General features: G+C 38.9%; 1 protein-coding gene across 1 annotated transcript in view; it reads left to right on the top strand.

Moving 5' to 3' along the window:
* Positions 1–16,237: 16,237 nt before the first annotated feature.
* LOC306876704 (oxysterol-binding protein-related protein 6-like) overlaps positions 16,238–22,825 on the top strand; it is a gene marked incomplete at its 5' end in the record, with an annotated part of 54,267 nt that continues 47,679 nt past the window's right edge. Inside the window, one exon of the mRNA XM_079428058.1 lies at positions 16,238–16,384. Coding sequence (XP_079284184.1) covers positions 16,238–16,384 — 147 coding nt within the window. The remainder of the gene's footprint in view (positions 16,385–22,825) is intronic.

Raw genomic sequence — 22,825 nt, 5'->3', positions numbered from 1 at the left:
TGACTAATGTCATGCATTTTTGAGAGAACAACTGCATTCCCAAAAGAGAACTAGGTTGGATACAACATGATAAATCTTTCGTCGGGTCTGGGACGAACACTCTTGAGCTCCAGGAATGACAAATGTATCTTAAAGGAGAAGTTCACTTCCAGAATATAAATTTCCCGATAATTTACTCACCCCCTCGTCATCCAAGATGTTCATGTCTTTCTTTCTTCAGTCGCAAAGAAGTTAAGGTTTTTGAGGAAAACATTCCAGAATTTTTTTTCCATAGTGGACTTTAATAGGGACCAGTGGGTTGAAGGTCCAAATTGCAGTTTCAATGCAGCTTCAAAGGGCTCTACACAATCCCAACCGAAGAATAAGCGTCTTACAGCTAAATGATCAGTCATTTTCTAAAAAAAAAAAAATAAATTGTCTACTTTTTAACCACAAATGCTCATCTTACACATTGCAGAGTGTGTCCACGACCTCACGTGTGACGTAGTAAGTACCGACTCTGTGTTTACAAAGCAAACATGCAAAGAAAGTCGAACGGCCTTACAAAAAAAAAAGGTTAAACGATGTGTCGGATGATTTTGAAGTTGCAGGAGAAAATGAGGGAGTTTTTTGCCTTTGCCTACCTTTTCAAACCAGAGCACACAGTCGAAAAACTAACTGCGCGTGATCTTTTCATTGTGACTGTGTGAAGTCGCGTACGCACATGGCAGAGCTAGTACAAGATGAGCATTCGTGGTTAAAAAGTATATTTCACGAGTTCACACTTGCATATATTTAGCACGAGTAAGGTAATGTGTATTTGGCGAGTATAGTAATGCGTAGTTGGCGTGCTGTCCTGGGGAAGGGCTCCGGGCTCAGGAATGGCCCGAACCCAGAGTACCCCCCCATAGTGTGGTGAGAATTATAGTGATAACCTCTTGAGCGGAGAAGGGGTGGTGGAGGGTTGCTGATTATCCGTCAAATGAATAGAGGTATGTCAGCTGTATTTATATCCGTGCATTGATTAACTTGAGTGCGAACCTACTGTGTTAATTAGGCTAAGTATCTGACGTGCTCCTCCCGAACTTTAATAAAACATCATTTATTTTTTAGAAAATGACTGATGGTTCCGCTAGGTGGGGGAGTGAATAACCAACACTCTCTCCACCCTCAATACCACGACTGAGGTGAGACCCTTGAGCAAGGCACCGAACCCCCAACTGCTCCCCGGGCGCCGCAGCATTGGCTGCCCACTGATGTTCCTACTGTGTGTACACTTGGATGGGTTAAATGCAGAGCGCAAATTCCGGGTATGGGTCACCATACTTGGCCACACACCACTTCCCTTTCCCTTTCCCCTAGAAAAGTCCTTTATTCCTCGGCTGGGATCAACTTTGAAGCTGCACTGAAACTGTAATTTGGACCTTCAACCCGTTGATCCCCATTGAAGTCCACTGAGAAAAAACCTGGAATGTTTTCCTCAAAAAACTTAATTTCCTTGCAGCTGAAGAAAGAAAGACATGAACATCTTGGATGACATGGGGGTAAGTAAATAATCAGGAAAGGGAGGGAGATTGCTATATCGGCCCTGCGTTTCATTCGGAAGGGCTCATCCCTATGCCCTAATCCCTTCAAAGGGTTTACCCTCCGGAGTGAGAGCTTTGAAGGGTTGAAGGGTGTAGGGGACCAAACAACTGTTTCTTGAAGTGCCCTTCTGCGTCATCATCCCGTGCCCGTGCCCACACGGAGGTGCCGTCATCATGGAAAGAATAAGCACAATGAATCATGGGGGCCCGAAGTGTCCATCATTTGTACCCTTCGAAATCTTCTGTTCCGAAGGGGCCTTTGAAGTGGCCCGTTTTGAGAACTTTGGTTTGGAACGAACCTTCAATATGGCGGCCATGATTGTTTTCACTCCGAAGTGCGCTTCGGAGGGTGATATGTTTGGAACGCACAGAGAGTGCTGCAGGCATTACATATTTTTGTAGGCCAAAAAACAAAAAAATAAAACCAAAGTTTTTTGAGATAATGTAATCTTGTTAAAACTGTTTTCATAAAATTGGTATCGAAAAAAGTATCGTTCAGGAACCGGTATCGAACTCAAGGTATCGGTATCGGTATCAATATCGGACATTTTTGAACGATACCCAGCCCTAAAATAGACGCTGAAGCTGCGGCTGAAATCGGTCACTTGTTCACAGAAACATTGTTTACAAAACATATCAGACCCATTTTAATTCTACACAGAATGCCATATTTTATAGCGATATGGATACGATTAGGAGAAGAATCGGTTAAACAAGCAGCACTGATGAGTAGAAGAGATAACACCAACACCAATGCCATTCACCAGTATGTTACACACTTTTCAAACTACACATCCTCAGCATAATTATGCTCACCGTTTTGCTTTAGTAAGTTTCGTATTGAATCTATTAGACTGTGGCTGTCATAAGCTATCGAATGCGACTTTATCAAGCTCAATGGCTCGGCCCGAGCTGATATAAATGAAATGCTATTTAAGAAAGGGGGCGGAGCTGCTCGATACGTCCTGTGCTGTCTTCCTGTTTTATTTTAAAATTACATCACCATATAGAATAAAGCTGTGCGTTTCAAGGCACTTCAGTGGACCTTAGGTCACATGACAGCTATTTGTGAGAAACAAAATTAATTAATTTCTGTCACATCCTCATGCAGAGCTATCTCTGTTATGAAGTTTTATGGGCCTCTTTTATGACACTATTTTTCATATTTGGAGTTTGTGTAGCTGACTATATGAAGACAGAATTTGAATTTTAGGGTGAACTAACCCTTTAAACAACTTTGGAGGACCCCTAGCTCCTCAAGCAGTCAGCTATGTACAAACTGAAGATGGGAATCATAGCTGCTAGACTTTAGAAGGCGCTTAAACCCACAGCTCCCTTCAACATCATCAGTTCTTAGGAACACAAGTGGAAGGCACAATTAAGAAATAAATTACCAAAAATGAAAATGTACTCACGCGCTAGGGATGGGCATTTTTGACAATTTCTTATTTCGATCATCAATAGGTTTGAAATACGATTAATCGAGTACTTGGGGGGGGGGGGGGGGGGGGGGGGGTAGATGGGTTAAAATAATAACTTTTTATTTTTGCTTCACGTTTTCATTTTTAATAATGAAATGACAAGCATATAGGCTTACGCATGTATTTATTTATGAAGAGAATAGATGAACAGAGACTGCGTCACTTTTCATGTTCAACACTGCAGTGACAGCGGCGGACACTAAAAACAATAAAATATGCTAGTGCTGAGTAAAAAAAATAAAGAAATAAAACGATTTCTCTGTTTTAATAGATTCTTATTTTTATGAACCAATATAATTTCTTAACTCCCAATCGATGCTGTTTTCATTTGAGTAATGCACAGTAAGCAATAGGCTAAGCTTTGTGCGTTGTTACTTTTGATATGAAATACAGTCTCAGATTTCAAATTCTGTCCATTTTATTAGGAAATTCAAGCAACAAATACTGTTTTGGCGCTCTTTAATGTGGCGTGATAGATCGCTTTACTAATATTCGCCTGTGCGTAATCAAAGGCATAGAAAAAGACTTTTATTTTGTTCTGGAGACGATCACGTGCTCTGCTGCCTCACTGGAGCACACTCGCCACCAACTGGACAGGCCTAGGAATTACAGTTATAAATTACAATAGATCACCCTCAGTGTAATCTGCCAAAGTGACGGACGGCCTTCAGAATTTTACGTCACTGACGGAGAATTTTCGGTTAACGCGACCTCTGGTTGACACACAGCGCAACTGTGCTCACGGCGACCCGAGTTCGATTCCCGTCTTGAGGTCCTTTGCCGATTCCGCTCCTTTCTTTCCTCCCAGTGTTTTCCTGTTGTCTCTCTACTGTCCTATCTCAATAAAAAGGCATAAAAATCCATAAAAATTACGAAAAAAAAAAAAAATAGTCCTGGCTATTCCAAGCGTTATCATTGCAGTGGGTGAGTGTTTCTCTTTAACAGTCCAAAACACTTTAAATAAAGCACGCACATCCATAATAAAACGTGCCTCACATGGCTCCGGGTCATGAATAAAGGCCTCCTGTATCAAATCCATGCGTTTTTGTAAGAAAAATATCCATATTTCAAACGCAATAAACACTTTTCTTATTACAAGATTATTTTTACTTTTGACTTTTTTTTTTTTCTGAAAAATTTTTTTTATTTGAGAATGAGATATTTGTACTAGAAATAAGACAAAAAATGTAAGAAAAGCATTTTTTTTGCAGTGTGTAACATTTTCTCCCTATAAAGCCTTTTTCACTCCTGATGAGTTTGCACCCCTGCACCCACCCACTGCAATGATAGAGCTTAGAAGTGCCTGGACAATTTTTAATATAACTCTGATTAGATTCGTCTGAAAGAAGAAAGTCATATACACTTAGGATGGCTTGAGGAGGGTGAGTAAATAACAGGCTAATTTTCATTATTGGAAAAATATAGGAACAGCTGAAAGCAGACGTACACAAAAATCACACTCTGGCCATTCTTAATAATCTGTATTATCTATATATAAACTATATATAATGTATGTTTCATTATATATATTATATATGTTAATATATGTATGTAGGCGGCAGGTCATTTAAAATACTCAAAATTCACTAACATTAGGATGTGGTTAAGAACAAATTCATGTGTGTACGCACGTGTTGTGAATCGGGCAGACAGTTTTCATCAGAAGTTCAAATGGGTGTATAAATACAAATAATCTACACTATTATTAGTGAATGAGACACAAAGTCTTCTTAATGAACAAGACATCTATTTTCTTTCAAGGAAAAAAGTCATACAGGTGACATTAGGAAATGATTTAGAGATTTTTTGTGTGTATGTGTACCTTTTCTTTAGCAAGCTTTGTTGAAAAGGAAACAGTCGTTGGCTACAGGCTATGGTTTTCCAGGTCTTCACCCTGCAAGAAGCAATTTAGAACAGTAAAAAAAAGAGGCAGGCACAAAAACAGATCTGTCCCCAGGCAGTGGCCCCTGTGAACCACTGAACTACATATCTGCTGAAGAACAACTTTAATCATTAGAAATATGCTGTTGACATTCAGCATCTGAAACAAATGCCACTCAGTGTAGGCTAATTATTTTAATGATTTCAAATATTGGGGAATACAGTCACAACTGAAGAAGTGCAGGTGGAAAAATACCATTTATTTTTTCATTTTATATATTTATTTATTATGGGAACATTATAAATTTTTGTACGATACTTCATACAAAGTTTCATACAAGCCTCATGTGACTAAATCTTTTAAAGACTGACTTTAATACTCAAAGTACCAAAGAACTACACTACCCATAATCCTGAGGAGAAATTCACCAATCATTAATTCCATTGAAATGAAAACCAAAACATTCCTTACCTGTGAATTCTTACCTGTGAACAGTTCTCAGTTCTCACTATTGACGAACTAACTACAATGTTTGCTTCAATAAACTCAGAACTTGCTGCTTATTAATAGTTATGTGCTTTATGAGTACTAATAAACAACTAATATGCTAGGAATATGTATGCTAATAAGCAACTTGTTCATATTGAGAATTGGTCCCCATACTAAAGAGTTACCAAATATATTATTTTCATTTGGTAACTAGTTGCTTATTAGCATGCAGATTACTAGCATAATGGCTGTTTATTAGTATTTATAAAGCACATATTAATGCCGTTGTTGGAATAATGTTTGGATTCATCTTGGAGCTACTGGTTTTTATTTATGGTGTAGAATATTGATTAAAGAAGTTTAAATCCCATGGAGAAATTGCTGAAGAAGTACAGTCATTGTTGCACTTTATTGCATAATCATTTTTCCAGACCTTGGGAGATGATTTCTTGATTTTACAAATTCCTTATTGTTTCAAACTACTGAAGCTGTTTTGATTTAAAATATGCACATAAAGTTCGTTGAACTGGAAATAGAAGCTTGTGACTGGCAAGCGTATTGAGTCCTTTACTGTTGATTGTCGCCAGCGCTGACTCACAGTGACATTTATGAAGTCTTAAATGACTGGAACTCGCAGTGAAGCTGATCTATGCACAGTATGGGGGCACGTGGGCCCCTCACAGACTTCACACCAAATGTGACCTAGTCATTATGTGGAGGTTTGCTCAGTACAATAATCTAGCAGACACGGTTGAGTACAACAACATTCTCTAAAGGTTATCAGTCTCCATTGTTGCTGAGTAATAGTTTACAGAAAACCCGTAGGCTAACATGTGAAATAAATGGAAGAATGAACCCATTTCCGTTAGCAGTGTCAGTCAGATGGGGGAAGGTTTTCCCGTTATTCCAAGCTGGGAGGATTGTGCTGAGTCAAGGGAAATCTATATCAGATGCTCTGAAAGACTTTATAAATGTTACTGATGCACTGAATGAAAAAGGGAATATTAAGACATTTTCATTTTTGGAATGGGTTGGAGAGTAATTGTACCAATCAAAAATGTATACCAATCCATTTATTTCAACATAAAATGTGTTTTATATCCATAAAGTAGGTTTATCATTAGATGTCACCCTTAAAAATGTGACTGCTGGACAAAAGGGATCTAATTTGACTTTAATGGCTCAGGATATGTTCTCCATGTGGTTATGTGACTATAATATATTTATAAGCTAAACTTTATTTTATTTTAAAGGGGACCTATTATGCCCCTTTTTACAAGATGTAAAATAAGTCTCTGATGTCCCCAGAGAGTATATGTGAAAATTTAGCTCAGAATACCCCACAGATAAATTTTTATAGCTTGTTAAAATTGCCACTTTTAGGGTATGAGCCCAAACGCGTTGATTTGGAGTACGTTGCTTTAATACAAATGAGCTGGTGCTCCCAGAGAAGAGGGCGGAGCTTCAAGAGCTCAAGCTCCGGCATTAGCAGTGCTAACGTTAGCCTTTGCAAATAAACATTCCACTATTAGTACCTGATATCTTTACAGAAAACATACTCTGTTTCAAAGTCAGTCATATGATTATACTGTGCATAATAAATTAGCGTTTATGAATTACACAGATGGGGAGCACGACGGGATAAAAATAACAACATAGCTGGTCTCATGCTATCACAAACTTTAGTCCCACTTCTGATTATGAGCTCGACAACTTCAAGCGATCGACTCACATTGCTTTCATATGCAACTTTTAACTACCACATTCCTATTTATGATCATTCTGGCAGCACTTAAAGGCACCATCAGTGAAAACAGGCAGAGACAATGATAGCTTTAGCAATTAGCAATTAGAGTTTCAAGAAGCTCTTTCAGAAAGGCAATTTGGAAAAAATACTTACTTTGTCTGGAGCTGACGTTCACGCACGAAGCGTTGGTATTGATTCATAAACATTTAGGGGGACGTTACTGATTTTTTCCGGGATATTTCCTTCGAAAATGAAATTTAGCCACAGTGTCCTCGGCTCAGATGAGGGGAGATTATGCCGACTCCCATGTTCATTAGTGCATCCCAAAACACAACACTTGTAATGCCTCTTTGGCGCTGACATTGTATATATCTTCAGTAATGGCGGACCGCAGCTTCTCACTCAGGGCTGTGTGTATGCTAATAGGGCAGAGAACGTCACAATTGGGCAGGACTTTTCCCCTCTGTGACTTGAACAGAGGGAGAATCTGAAACAGCTCGTTTGGAGAGACTGTTCATCATGATTTATAGGTTTTATAAACAATATTGGTGGATTTTTAACATTATAGGCTGGTTATTATTAATTAATCCCACTCACAACTGTCAGGACCAAGGAATCCCAAAATAGCAGGGATGTTGTGGAAATTCGTCCCTGTGGGATTGAAAATGACAACCGTAGTATTCATGACACTTTCAGTTTAAAGCTATCACTTGCTTTTACATGTTTAAATATATTCAGAACTAGTTCCAGTCCGATTTACAAATGAATGTCATATGAGTTGATTAATTTTAGCAGATTAGTCCAAACCACTCAATCTCAAAGTCTCAGACTCATCAGTCACAAATGGCTCACAGTCAGAGCTCTCACTGAATTAACACCTGACTCCCTGAGTAAACTGTCATTACCTTCGATCATATCCGCTCTGAAACCAAGAGCCATTACTGTGTAATGTTGTAAAGGATTGTGAAATTTAGACTGAGAAACAAGTGGAAATGAAACGCTTCTTAATGGCATACCTGATAAAAACCAAACTCAATGAGACACTATCAATGAGACACTATCACCTAAACACTTTCAAGCATTTATTTTAAACATTCATGAATAAAATACGTGGAGCTCAATCATATGGAAGCAGATAACCGCAATAATTACTTCTGTAAGTTGTGTTGAGTTTGGTGCTTGATTATGAATTAAACAAGTTTGCTTAGTGGTAAGTTTGGACTTAGGGCCAGTTTTACTAAACAGGGCAAATTAGAGTGAGAACGCAATTCCAAAAGAGCGCCGTTGGCCGTGGAAATTTCTGAGGGTGATTTACTAATAACGCAAAAATTAAAGAACACAGACAAAACATCTCATTTACATATCGACCAACGCAATATACCAAGCACAGCGCAAATTAGCGTAGTCGCAGAATAAAGAAATGAAGGAGCCACAGTATGTTGAAAAGAACTGGAGGCCAAAAAATTAAGGTTTGCAAGAAGTTTTGATAGACTTGGTATTGCGTGACTCCTAGTTGTCTTTTATTTCCTGAAGCAAATTAAAAATAGCATGGCTTGGCAAATGATATGTTTGGACGATGTGTTTTTCTTGCTTTCTAAATAAATTTATACATGTGGAAAAAATCCTCTCCCTTCTACCAATAGCTCTGTTCTCTGCGGTGCCTCCTTCTAGCAATAATTGCAGCCATTTCAAGTGCAAAATAGTTTAAGACATACTTTATTTGGTTGTTAAATAATGGTGCAAATACCAGTAAATTGACGAGCGCCAATGTTAGTAAAACGCGTTGCGTGATTCATTTGAATGCTCTCCTACCATAAATCTTGCGTCTGAAAGTGAAACTCCTACAATGCATATTCAATAAGGTCAGGCGCAAAAATAACTGTGACATAACAGTACTATTTTAACGCCAACAGATGGTTTGCGCAGGCGCAAGCTGTTAGTAAAACTGGCCCTTAATCTCAAAAAAAGTAAATTAATTTATTTTAAAGTGCATATCACATTATCTTATCAAAGTTAAAAACATGAAAAAAAAATCAAATAATTTTTGTTCTTTGTGGGGACAGAATGGGGAATAAATCGTGGAATAATTCAATTCAATTCAAGTTTATTTGTATAGCTCTTTTCACAATACAAATTGTTGCGAAGCAGCTTTTCAGAAAATTAAGTTTCTACAATATATTTAGTAGTAGCTTATTAGTGGTGACTATGTCAAGTTGATGTATATGGCAGAAATTAATGGTAAAAATCAGTTAATGACATAATCAAACAGACGATGAACATTATTAACAGCAATAATTATATGATGCAATCAAACTTATACAGACTTATACTTAACTTATACTTAATTTTAGGGTTGGGAATCGAAAATCGATTCCAATTCCAGAATCGGATACTTAAGGGGAACCCATCCTTGCAAAACCGGGGACATCCAAATTGTAAAATCAACTAAAAGTGGACAGCGATGACCAGCCACAAGTCTCACCAATAGCAATCCCACTGGACCACGCCCAGGAGGAGGCCATTCCTCTGGTGGAATGGGCCCTCATATCAAAGACTAACCAAAGACTATAGAAATACAAAGACTGTTCACTCCTTTACTGATGAATGGGAGAAACTGCAACGCGCAATATGCCAGAATAGTCCCGCCTTCTAAATGAAAGAGCCAATCGCTGATTGGTAAAGTCATTGCATCACTGCAGCAGCCATTAGAATCTCCGGTTACCATAGAGACCTGAGGCTAGAACATCCAATGCGCACGCACAGTCTTAAGCGCGTTATGACTGTGCATGCGCATTGACTGGTCTAGCCTGAAAGTAAGCTTTTTAAACGCTATTTGAGCATTAGAAACAACATTCATGGGGCAGTTCATTCCAGATTTTGTTGCTGATTTGAAATATGTAATTTAATTGCGAGTTCAGCGAGCAGTTTTTGAGATTTCAGGATTCCCCCATTCATTTAGATAGGACTTGGTCTTGTTTGAGCCGCCCGGAGGCTTTGCAAATATGGCTGCTGAGTGAACAGACTTTACTTGAAAGGGACTTTGCTCACACCTATGGGGCAATGTAAGTCAGCCACAGCATAAGCCTGGGCGATAGCATCTACTATCCAGCGAGTCTCTGCTTCTGCTGCTTTTGAGCAGCCTCCAAAGTATACAAAGAGCTGCTCTGACTGTGGGCCGTAGGTCAGCCATTTGAAGCAGTTAGGTCAGAGTGTTTACCTGTTCAGTGTGATGTGATGTTTAATGTTCTCAACAACATCTGTAGTCCCATTTCATTTGCCTTTTTCAAGACAAGTGAAAGGTTTAAAAAAAATCAGAAGTGGGTATTACTGAGGTATTTTATGTTGTAGAATAAAACATGAAAATATCTTGAGCTCATGTTAAACAGACATTTCAGGCACCAAAAGGATGTTAAGGACTTAAGGATGTTTGAGCCAGAAGTGCTAAAATGCTTACTCATTTCCAGGTTTTGGCTTGTAAATATCCTTACAAAGGGCCCTATGAAATCCATTTTATTTTTTTCCAAATTCCGTTTTTTCCATTTAAATTTTTCTGGATTCCTTTTTAAAGGGTTAGTTCACCCAAAAATGAAAATTAGCCCATGTTTTACTCCCCATCAAAGCATCCTAGGTGTATATGACTTTCTTCTTTCAGACGAATTCAATCTGAGTTATATTAAAAATTTCCTTGCTCTTCCAAGCGCTAGAATGGGAGTAGGTGGGTGTTTTTGTTCAACAGTCCAAAAGTAGTCAAATAAAGTGCACGCATCCATAATAAAACATGCCTCACACGGCTCTGGGGTGAATAAAGGCCTCCTCCTGTAGCGAATCGATGCGTTCTTGTAAGAAAAATATCCATATTTAAAATGTTATAAATACTTTTTTCTCACTTCCGCTGACTATCATACAAGCAAACCGTTCCGGGCGGATGACGTAGGACGTATTGTGTTGTTTATTTAATTTTTTCTGGTTATCCAATGAAGGCATGAAACATGAAAATGAAACAAATAAAATTGTTTGGCCAATAAATGGGATTTTCTAGTCAAATTAAAACATGGAAGAAATATTGTGTGATTATTCCTTAAAAATAAAGTTTTGATGGGTTTCCGCGCATACACATGACACTAGTTTTACTCAAATGAAAGGGTAAAATGCTCATTGATTGACTCTCAGTGCAGTTCTGGGGATGTTGTTCATGTATTTATGATCTCGTTTAGTGAGAAGGCAGACACTGAAATCACTGCGAGCGTCACGTGCGCTTCAGTATGTGTGTAGTAAACAGCATCTGCACCATTCATCCACACAGAGACATGCAGAACATTAACGATGCATATTTAAAATGCTTTTTTTAAATTTCAGGGTGTAAGACGTCTAGTCAATGGAAAACATTCAGGAAACCTGTTTGCAAACAGTCATTGTTTTTGCAGTTAATGGATACGATAGTGGTGAAGAAATGACACACTTCAAATGTTTATTTCTGTAAGTGTACCAGATACCGACTAATTATTAATATAAATGGACCTCTTCTCTTTTTTCTCTTCCACTTTCCATACTACTGCCTACAGTACTCATCTTTGTTTCTTCCTCTTTGTGTTTTTGTGTGGCTTTATCAGGAGCACCTGTGAAGAGGATCTAAGTATTTTGTGCTGTGCTACTGTACAGTGACAGAGCTGGAGCTTTGTATGAGCGACTTCTTCATTTGTCATCGGCTGCTGGAAAGATGACATTGTTCTGGTCTAATGACCATTGTTTCCTTGTTTAGCATAATCTACTTCATAAAAAAAACATTCCTGCTGGCCTCCATCGCTCACTTCTCTTCTGATTCACAGTGGAATATTCCAGTGGTACAGGCTGGTCCTCTCTGAGATAATGGAGCATTCTGGCCTTAGATCTAGTGTTTGCTTTTGACATGCTTGAGCTGCATATGCTACTCAGATCCAGAGCAACTAGATAGAACCAAATATTTGCTTTTTTTTTTTTATCTATTTTTTTTTATCTAAAAAAAAAATTATAGCTGGACAAAGAAATAAAACATTGCCATGATTAGGAAGTAAGTAATTAGGGAACAAATTAGGGTTAAAAAAATAAATACAAATAATTATCATCTCTAATTTTCCTTAGCAAAGTAGTGATGGACCAACATATCAGCAACATAAATTTTGAATAGATTTTTTAGGGCCGAACTCATTGACCAAGTGATGTTTAATTTTGTGATGTTGTTTCTCCGATGGTGCAGTTTGATTGTGCCACTGTCTATTTTGTGCTGACAACATGGATAAACGTGGCATGACGGATCATTCAGTTCAGGCAGCACATGGACTGATCATCTTTTTGATCCTAGTTACAGCACAAAATAAACATGAATGAACATCAGAAGCTATATTAAAAGAAACAGAAACTTACTGAAATGAATCATGTCTCATGTAATCTCTCAGTCGATGTCAAGACAAAGACATCAATATAACAGCATGTAAACAATATGTCACATAATGTTGCATTTCATAATGTCCATAAACTCGTTAGTCAGAAAAAAAGCAGTATTTTAAATAATTTTGCACTATATTACTGTCAGACTTGTGTTCCTGTTTTTGTTGTGTTTTCCCTCCCCATGTGCTCTCCATGGTTTAGTTTCTCCCATGTGCACCTTCATGCCCTTATTTGGTCCTTCCTGTTTCCTGTTCCCATTATGTTCCCTGATTAGTTCATTATATTCATTCTGTTCCACCTGTGTTTATTAATTATTATTAATTTATTAATTACCTAGTGTTCTTAAGCTCTGTGGTTCAGCGTCCGGTCACAATTAACTGGCTGGTTTCTACAGCTTTTACTCAGGAGCAAAAATCTGCCTTTAAACTTGAAAAAAAATTAAGATTATGACATTTATCATGATAATTATCAATGTTGACTGAAAAATTTTATTGTGATCATTCCCAGCCTTAGAGCAAATTCTTAATTTGTGGTCACAATATATATTTTGTCTTCTGCATGTCATGAATTGCAGCATTTTATGTGTCGTTGGTTACAAAGGGTCATTTGGAGTCTCCAAGTGTCCTTTTTTGGGAAGCGCCTAGACATAAACTTAGATAAACGTGTAAAACACTCATTTTCTAAGGTATTGTTATCAAATTTGAAATTTGGCTTGGTAAGAACAGCATGCAATTTACTTACTTTTTAGGCGTTTTAGGTAAATTTACAGGAATTCTAAGGGGTTAAATGCTTTTAAATTATTTTATCGGCAAGTCGGTTTTGAAAATGACTGATACAATAAGCATAAAAATGCTTAATATCGTTGCAGATAATCGGCCAGGCCGATAACAGTCGAACCCTATAGAGGTGTTAGAGCTGAGAAGGTAAATAAGGGTAAAAATAAACACTGAGACCTGCTTCATTAACTGCAGACAACCTTATACTGGACCGTCTCCAGAGAGTCCGCTGCTCCTACTATATCAGCTGTGTTTCACTCGTTCACACTGACTTGCGCTGATGGAGAATTTTCTTCTCACTTGTGTAGACTGTGACAAGACCTAAAAGCAGAGACAAAAACAGATCAATAAACGAGTTTGTGCTTTCAATTCAGTATATCAGTCAACTCATTGAGATGTTAGTTGAGCTCAGTGCAGGTTTCATTTATCAGAGTGCGAAGCTGTTGTGGAGGGAAAATGGCAAATAATTTTTCTGATGGAAACATTAGCACTTCACGTGGTGATTCGAGCTTCTGATGCGTTTCCCTGCGTCTCACCCGGGCTCCCACTGCTCGGTTCATGTGCTGGAGGAAGGATGGAAGCCCTTCAATTATAGATGTGTGTGTTCATGCTGTGTTTGTGTTTTCCCCAGAGTGCTTGCTAAGCATGTTTGTGTTGGGAAGGCCAGTACAGATGTATCCTGTTATCTCACTTGTAACTGTGCCCACTTTTGAAACAGCTTTTCTTAAACTTACAACTGTAGTGCCGACCATCAGGATGAGTGTGTGTGTGTGTGTGTGTGTGTGTGTGTGTGTGTGTGTGTGTGTTTGTGTGTGCGTTTGTGTGTGCGTGTTCCTTTGGGTCTAATTAAGCTGGTCAGAGTCTCTCCATACTGCATGACTAATCAATAATGCTGCAGGAAGACACATGCAGAGACTGTAACACACACATTCACACTCATGGTTACACTGTACTCAACATACATTATACTTTCCTCTTTCCACTTGCACATTTGAACAGTGCATTTCATGTATAGCACACACAAGCTTAGGGTTGCCAGTTCCAATTATAACAACTGAAACACTTCTTCCAGGAGCACTTGACTAACTATCCTTGTAACAAGAAGTATGCTTCATTGTATGTACACTTGTTGTGTACTTCAAATTTTAAATACATATTTAAATAGAAAAATGTACTTACAGATAATATCAATGAAATAAAAGGCCACTTAAGTGTACTTAAAGACAGCCCACTTTCAGGACCGTTTCTTAAAATATTTAACTTTTAAGTAATAATGTCAAATTAAAAGTTTTACTTGAAATTAAATGTTAAATTGATGTATTTTAATATTTTTTAGTTGTGCTTTGAAGTACACTTATTTTGGTGCGTTGACTAACATACTAAAGCACATGTAAAGTACTTGATTATAATTTGAATTATAGTGTGTTAAATTAAAAGTTAATTTACTTTAGTTATCACTTGTAGTACACTTTAACCAATCTTTCATACACTAGTACACTCAAGTGTACTACAAGTGGTAACTAAATACATTGTTTTTAATACAGAGATAGTATGTTAAAAGTGCATTTTAGTTCATATTCATGGTTCATATTCAAAATAGCACAGTTGAGTAAACTTAGATGATCTTAAGCTTATCTTAAGAAGTACTACAGAATAATTAGTGCGCAAAAAATAGAGCACTTTAAGTACATTTATGGAAGTGCACTTGTTTTTCACCTGGGCTGTTAAGAACACTCATATTTTTATTTATAAGTCACTTTGGACTACAGTATGTGATCAAATATTGTTTCTGGCATATATTATTGCTTTTTAGTGATGACGCTACACTTTTTTGTATCTTAATATTGCGTTTTACAGTTTGTCAATGAATTCAAAAAATGTATAAATCTGTCTGTAACTCATGAATTATTTATGTATGCCATAATTTGTGTTTCATGAGCGTAAACTGTTTTTTCATGTGGATGTGTCAGTTAAAGATACAATCCTAGTGAAGCCTGTAACTCAAGAGCTGTCATATGGCCCATAGAGCGTTGCTTAATGACACTGACAGGGCGAAAGAAAACATAATGAGCCTTGCTCGATGCTCATTGGACAGTTTCCCTGATCAATGACCATCCAATTTCCAATCTCTAGTGTCATTCATAACCCGTGCATTGTATTGCTGTGGCCGTATGAACTGGCATTGAGGAGACAAGATGCACTGCTCGATTTGTCAATAAAAAGACAGAAAAGGCCAATAAGCAAGGAAAAAAACATACATTAGAAAAATGGCTTATTCATATAAAGATTACATTTTTAAATAGTCTATAACTGGAAATGTCAACATGGAATGAAAATGAACATTAGTTATTTAATATTCAACATTTGAAAAAAAAAAAAACATTTTGCCTTACAAATGATTTATCTGGGTGAAGTTTTAAAAAATATATAATTTACAGGTAATAAAAGCAATTGGTATCACCAAGGTCTGTTAAATGTATTTCATTTTAAATACATTTTACTATTACATATTATAATTGTAGCTTAGACTGAATACAGTGTTACAGTACATTTTTTCAATATTTACCTCCTATTTCGTAATCGTTGCATCAGAGATTGCGACATTAATTCTTTAGTGAACTGAAACAGTGACCACAGAGCCAGTATGCAAACTGAACCGTGTGAAATTTGAAATCTTTGCACTGCTAATGAACTCCGTGACCTCTGTGCCATCACTTTTCTAATTCTCACAATTTGTGTTTCAGGTGAAAGTGCTCTATAGTTTGGCTGCACAAGGATTCACTGGTCATGCTTTGCTTTGGAGGGACAAGAAGAGACGCTAAATAAGAAAGGACGAGAGAGTTGAGAGAAGAAGTTAGACAGCAGCCGTTATCATGTCTCGCCATCACAGCCGAACCACCAGCCTGGAGGAGAAGGGAGCCACGCCCATCCACAAGAGCTCCACCCCCTCACACAAGATCTACACCCCCACTCACAAGAGCGCATCCTCTTCCGCTTCATCTCAGAGAGACAGTCGACAGGTAAGACCTGACAGAGTTTATGCTACAGTGACTGCGCACAGAGTCGATTAACAAAAAAAACACAAAAAAAACTCATCAACATAGAGCTGTGAAATCAAACCAACCAGCTCCAAGATGAATCAAGGAATAAGCACTTTCAAGTGGGAGTTAACTATTCATGTAGGCACTGAAAATAGTTTGGTTCACATTGTTTTATACTATAGTGATTAATAATAAAATAAAATTCATAGAAATGTACACACAGCACCCCATATTGACAGAAAAACACAGAATTGTTGACATTTTTGCAAATTTATTAAAAAAGAAAAACTGAAATATCACATGGTCCTAAGTATTCAGACTTGAAGTCTGAATAGAATTGAGTCAACTGCTACAAAGTCTGGAGATCTTACAAAGGATACAGTCAGCTCCAAACTTCACTGACATGCAGGTATATCCACACACATACGTATATATATATATATATGTATATTGTGGCGGGAGGAGCAAACGACAGACACAGTGGGTGTGGCGTCAAGCCTCGGAGAGGTTTTTATTAAACAATAAAAAGGGAAAATAAAGTGTCCAAAGGGGAAAAGTGTCCAAATAAACGGGGAATCTGGTGTCCTCGTTGTGCTGCGGGGCTTGTGCAGGAGGGTAGTGTTCAGAAGGGAAGGGTCCAGGGAAGGGGCGGAGTCCGGTGGCCGCACGTGCTCCCCTCTCGGGGCCAGGAGCGAGTGGCGGCGGCGTCTCTTGCGCGGCTTCTTCCATCTCCTGGGCCCCCGGCACTTCTGGGGGATTCGACGGCCCGGCATCCTGGCCCGTCAGCCGCCTAACGGGTGCGGCAGTCCTCCTCGACGCTCCCTTCCTGGACCCACGAGGACACCAGCGTGCATGCACGGGGTAGAGACCGGTCTCCCGAGGAGAGGCGCGCTCGGCGTTTAAACAGCGGCGGTGATGAGGCTCTATTAACATCAGGTGCGCCTCATCACACGCCGCCAGCCCTGGGTGTTCAGCGCCCCTCCTCTCTCACACACCCACTCCCGTCGGGAGCCTGGTGAAGGGCGGCGAATACGGGATGGGGTGGTGATGATAGAAAGGGGGGAGGCAGCCGACTCGTCACCCCCCCCCCCCCCCCCCCCCCCAAGCGACATCCCCGTCCTAGGGTCGCCGCCCACGCAGGAGTGCTACCTCCCTCAACCAGGCTCCAGCGGTCGGAGTGGGCGGGGCAGGGATTCCTCTCCGGGCAACTCTCCTACATTTCACTGCTGGTTATACTCTGTATAATTGTGTATGTGAAACTCTTGAATCTTGAATCTCTCGCACCGCGCCGGAACCGGGACAGAGAAAGCGGGTTTTAGTTGACAGCCTCAACCAACCACGGGGTAATGATGACAAATAGGCAGAACATCACTTACCCCACTGGTGGCTGGGAGGCTGTCCCCGTCCTTCCTTCATCCCCGTACGGGCTCTACGGCTTCATGCGAGCGAGAGGGGATGACGTCATCAGATGTTGCCCAACTGCGCTGTCTAGGCTCCGCCTGCCAGCATTCGCCACCACTGTGGCGGGAGGAGCAAACGACAGACACAGTGGGCGTGGCGTCAGGCCTCGGAGAGGTTTTTATTAAACAAAAATATTAAAATAAAGTGTCCAAAGGGGGAAAAGTGTCCAAAATAAACAGGGATCTGGTGTCCTCGTTGTGCTGCGGGGCTTGTTCAGGAGGGAAGGGTCCAAGGAAGGGGCGGAGTCCGGTGGCCGCACGCGCTCCCCTCCTGGTCCGGGGCACGAGGGGCGGCGGCTTCTGCTCGCGGCTTTGTCCTCTGCTGGCCGCGGCACTTCTGGGGGACTCTACGGCCCGGCATCCTGGCCTGTCGGCCGTATCACGAGTGCGGCGTCATCTGGACTGCGGGTCCGGCGGCTCGCATCTCTGGCGGCGGCAGGAAATCCCTCAACGCTCCCTTCCTGGACCCACGAGGACACCAGCGTGCATGCACGGGGGAAGAGACCCGAGGAGAGGCGCGCTCGGCATTTAAACGGCGGTGGTGATGAGGCTCTATTCACATCAGGTGCGTGTCATCACAACCCGCCAGCCCTGGCTGTTTCAGCGCCCCTCCTCTCTCACACACCCACTCACCCACTCCCGTCGGGAGCCTGGTGAAGGGCGGCGAATACGGGACGGGGTGGTGATGACAATAAGGGGGGAGGCAGCCGACTCGTCACAATATATATATATATATATATATATGCACTTCATTTTTATTAGTAATATGCATTGCTAAGGACTTCATTTGGACAGCTTTAAAGGCGATTTTCTCAATATTTAGATTTTTTTGCTCCCTCAGATTCCAGATCTTCAAATAGTTGTATCTCAGCCAAATATTGTCCATCCTAACAAACCAAACATCAATGAAAAGTTCATTTATTCGGCTTTCAGATGATGTATAAATCCCTAATGACTGGTTTTGTGGTCCATGGTCAGATATAGAAAGTAGCTACAAAAGTACTTGGAATGCCATAGCAATGCATTTTAAAGTCACTAATGTAGGGATAGTATGACCTCAGTTTGTTATTAGTGTGATATTAATGTATGTTCAACACTCTTACAGTGTATTTGAATTGCAATTATAATGCCACTAAAATACATTTGAAGTTTATGCTGAATGAATTCCGCATTTCAAAAATTAAATAAAAGAGTATACTTAAAGTGTACTTAAGTATACTTGGAATAGTTCCACTTTAGCACAAATAAGTATATTTATTACAACTTTAGTTGAACTTCAGCACTGCTTTTGCACAACTAAAATGCATTTAGTACAAAATTAGTTGTTCCAATTTAGCAGACTTTAAGTATACCAATTTATAATGTGATATATAAAATATATTTAGTTATACTAAAGTACATACAAATAAATTGTACTTAAGTATACTGTTTTTTTTTACTAGGGTGTGTGTGTGTGTGTGTCTGACTATAAGATCACATTGTTGTTTTATCTGCTTATATTGTGGTTAACAAATACTAGCATGTTGTGTGCTTACAATTGTACTTTTAAAATGTATTACTAATATTTAATTATATATTTTTATATAATAATATTTTAAATACAGTATTATATAGAAACATGATTACTGCTTTGACAATGTTTCTTGGGTTGGAGATCTTTTCATTTCCTTGCCAACAAATTCTTTGATTGAGGATTTTTCTAGCTGTGATTTTTAATATCTTATTATTTAATTGGACTTTACAAGATTTTGGAGAAAAATGCAAAATAAATTAAAATGCAAAGTAATGAGTGTGTTTGGCTAAAAAAAAAAAAAACAACAACAATGTCCATCACAATCTTTGTGATGGACAGAAGATCATATGGAATGTTTTCTGTTGCACAATGTGTTATATTTCACATACCATTTAAAAAAATGTTAATATTTGTATTTGGTGTGTACTGTGCAGTATGCTGTAAGCAGTAGGTTAGTATTCCATTCAGTTTCAGGACCATGTAATGGTGCAGAGACAGAGAGATGGTCACATTCCTCTCAACTGACCTGGTTGATCAAAGCAAGGCATAATAATAAAGTCTGATCCACAGCCAATTACAGCTAAGACCTGTTCACTTAGGCAGGAAGGGACTGCTGGACATGTGCAACAACCACCCACAATTGTTGCGAGATGGCTAAATCAATAAAATTACTGTAATAGATTGATGTTCAACAAATTGGGAGCTTAATCAAATAATGACACAGCACCCTCCACAATCACTACAAGCGATACTGAATAAATGAATACATACTTTTGTATAGACTTTGTGGTTTCCGCCAATATTTTACCACCAATGAAGTGAAGTGTAATACATACATTTTATTACACCTTGTATGCACACACATTGTTTTTAATTAAAAGTTTTAGCCCTAAATAAATGAATAGTACGTATGTACTGATATGTTTATGATGATGATGGTGATGATGTCATGCTAGTAGCCTAATAAGAGCTAGCCAACATCTTGAATAATACACAATTTATTCTATCTTACTCCCCTTATACCCAGTATTTTCACTAACAGAATAAAGTATTTAATAATTTGTTTTACATCAAATAAAAAGAGTGGCAGCTACAAAATATAGCACAACTAATGTGAGAGCGGTTGTACAAAATCAATGTATTAACATGTAAGGTTACTCTTTCAATACTTCTTGAGACTAAATTGGCCCACTTTTTAGTTTATAAACGTATCATTTTAAGTGTTCTTCGGGTGTAATGGTAGTAAATTACAGTTTTCAGCTATATTTCTTTTGTATTGCAACTATGCTGTGAACTATACTACAAGTGAACTTACAGGTAGACTATCTACTTCATACCCACTTTTTAGTTTATGAATGTACATTTGAAGTATAATCTCAGTAAACTATTAGTTCAATAGTTTTTATACTGCAAGTATACTTGTAAGTTCGACACACACAGGGTTCACGGATTAGTTTCAAAGTTTAACCATCATGGAGAGAAAGTGTATCATTTGCATATGTTTCTAAGACTCTTTCACATTTCCTTGCGCTTGAATGTAGACCGTACAGAAAAATGATCACAAAATATTGTTTTGACTAGTATTCTCGTAAATACAGTTGCTTAAACATAAAGATACTTTTTTTATGTGTATCATATTGGATCCAAAAGCATCTTAAAATCACTTTAATGCCAAGTTTATTATTAAAGTCGTGTTTACTGATAGTTTAAAGATAACGATTCATGAATTTCTTTAATATTTAAAGATAGTACTACTAGTAATAAATCAGTTCAGATTAGTAGCCCATGTACATTGCAGCATAATAACAGGGCACTTTACTTGTTTATTCAGCTGGGCTTACAGTAATTCTAGTACTTTCATGGAGTGTAGCAGCAGTATCCATAGAAATTCAGATTAATTAATAGCAGTATGCATTGCAATTAAATTATGTTTTTAGTAGCACCAGCAGTAGATAGACTGTAGCTACTGAAATTCAGTGACTATGCATGGATTGTATGCGATCTCTTCAAGCGAAATATGCATTATTTGATTGCGTTTGCTTGTTTAATAAGAGGTTTATAGCAATTCTTAGTAATTTGTGCAGCTGTAGCAGCAGTATGCATAGCTACTCAGATCGCATTGTTAGATAATTTTAATAGCAGCAGCATGCAGAGCAAATTCAGATACAACGTTAATAATAACTTTAGCAGCAGCATGCTAGCAAGTCAAATTATATTGCTAATTTAGCAGCGGCAGTAGGAAGTACTTTAGGTGCATGAAATTTCAGTGATAAGGTAACACAGGGATGATTAGCGAACTCTTTAGGTGAATAGGTATTCTATTACTTTTGCTTATTCGACAGGGATTACAGCAGATTTGGTGCAGCAGCAGTAGTTTATGCTTAGCAAATTCTGATATAGTATTATAACCACAGCGGCTCTCACAGTAAATTCATACTACAACATTGAAAATAGTATTAACAGCAACAGAATGTATTACAAGCCAGTATTGAAATGTTAGTGAATTTTATTAAGAGCGGCAGTAAATAATCAATGTAGTTGCGCAAGGGTACAGTAAAAAGCTTGCTGGTAGTGATCATGGTGCCACCGTGGTAGCGACAAGTGATCGTACAAATTCACGGTCTTTCGTAGGCCTAGTAGATATAGTGCGAGCACTCAAACTACGTCAGAAATAGAAAAGGTCCTTGGTTACTGTCGGGAATGGTTGCGTGGTCGTATCACACCGCACACATTGCGGAAAGCTTCACCTATTGTAATGGGTTCCATTGATTTTGTCATGCTGTGCCGCTCGAGTCTGGCGTAGACACTGTGTTAGAGTAAAATAAATGTTTGCCTAGCTACTTATATGCCTAATTAATGGAGCTCTCAGCAGTTCAGTCTCTTGTGCAGTAGCAGCAGCCTGCATAGGCTTCAGTCATCGAGAATATACATTTTCTCAGCAGCAGCCTGAATAGCATTTCTATGTTGCGAATTTTAATTTGGTCACAATTATTATAAACAGCAGCATATGTACAGTTAAATCAGATGGCAATGTAGCAATATCACCCTGCAGCCCAAGACTGGTTGCCCACTGAAGCGAAGTAGGGTTGAGCCTGGTAAGTACCTGGATGGGAGACCTCCTGGGAAAACTAGGTTGCTGTTTGAAGAGGTGTTAGTGAAGCCAGCAGGGGGTGCTCACCCTGTGGTCTGTGTGGGTCCTAACGCCCCAGTATAGTGACAGGGACACTATACTGTCAAAAGCACCGTCTTTCGGATGAGACGTTAAACCGAGGTCCCATGTTAAAAATCCCATGGCACTTCTCCTGAAGAGTAGGGGTGTAACCCCGGTGTCCTGGCCAAATTCCCGCCACTGGCCCTTGTCAATCATGGCCTCCTAATAATCCCTATCTACTTGATTGGCTCCATCACTCTCTCTCTTCTCCACCTGTAGTTGGTGTGTGGTGAGCG

This window comes from Barbus barbus (assembly GCF_936440315.1).
Source record: "Barbus barbus genome assembly, chromosome: 11".
Classification (NCBI taxonomy): Eukaryota; Metazoa; Chordata; class Actinopteri; order Cypriniformes; family Cyprinidae; genus Barbus; species Barbus barbus.
Note: the sequence above shows the minus strand (reverse complement) of the source record. Positions and strands in the feature narration are given on the sequence as shown.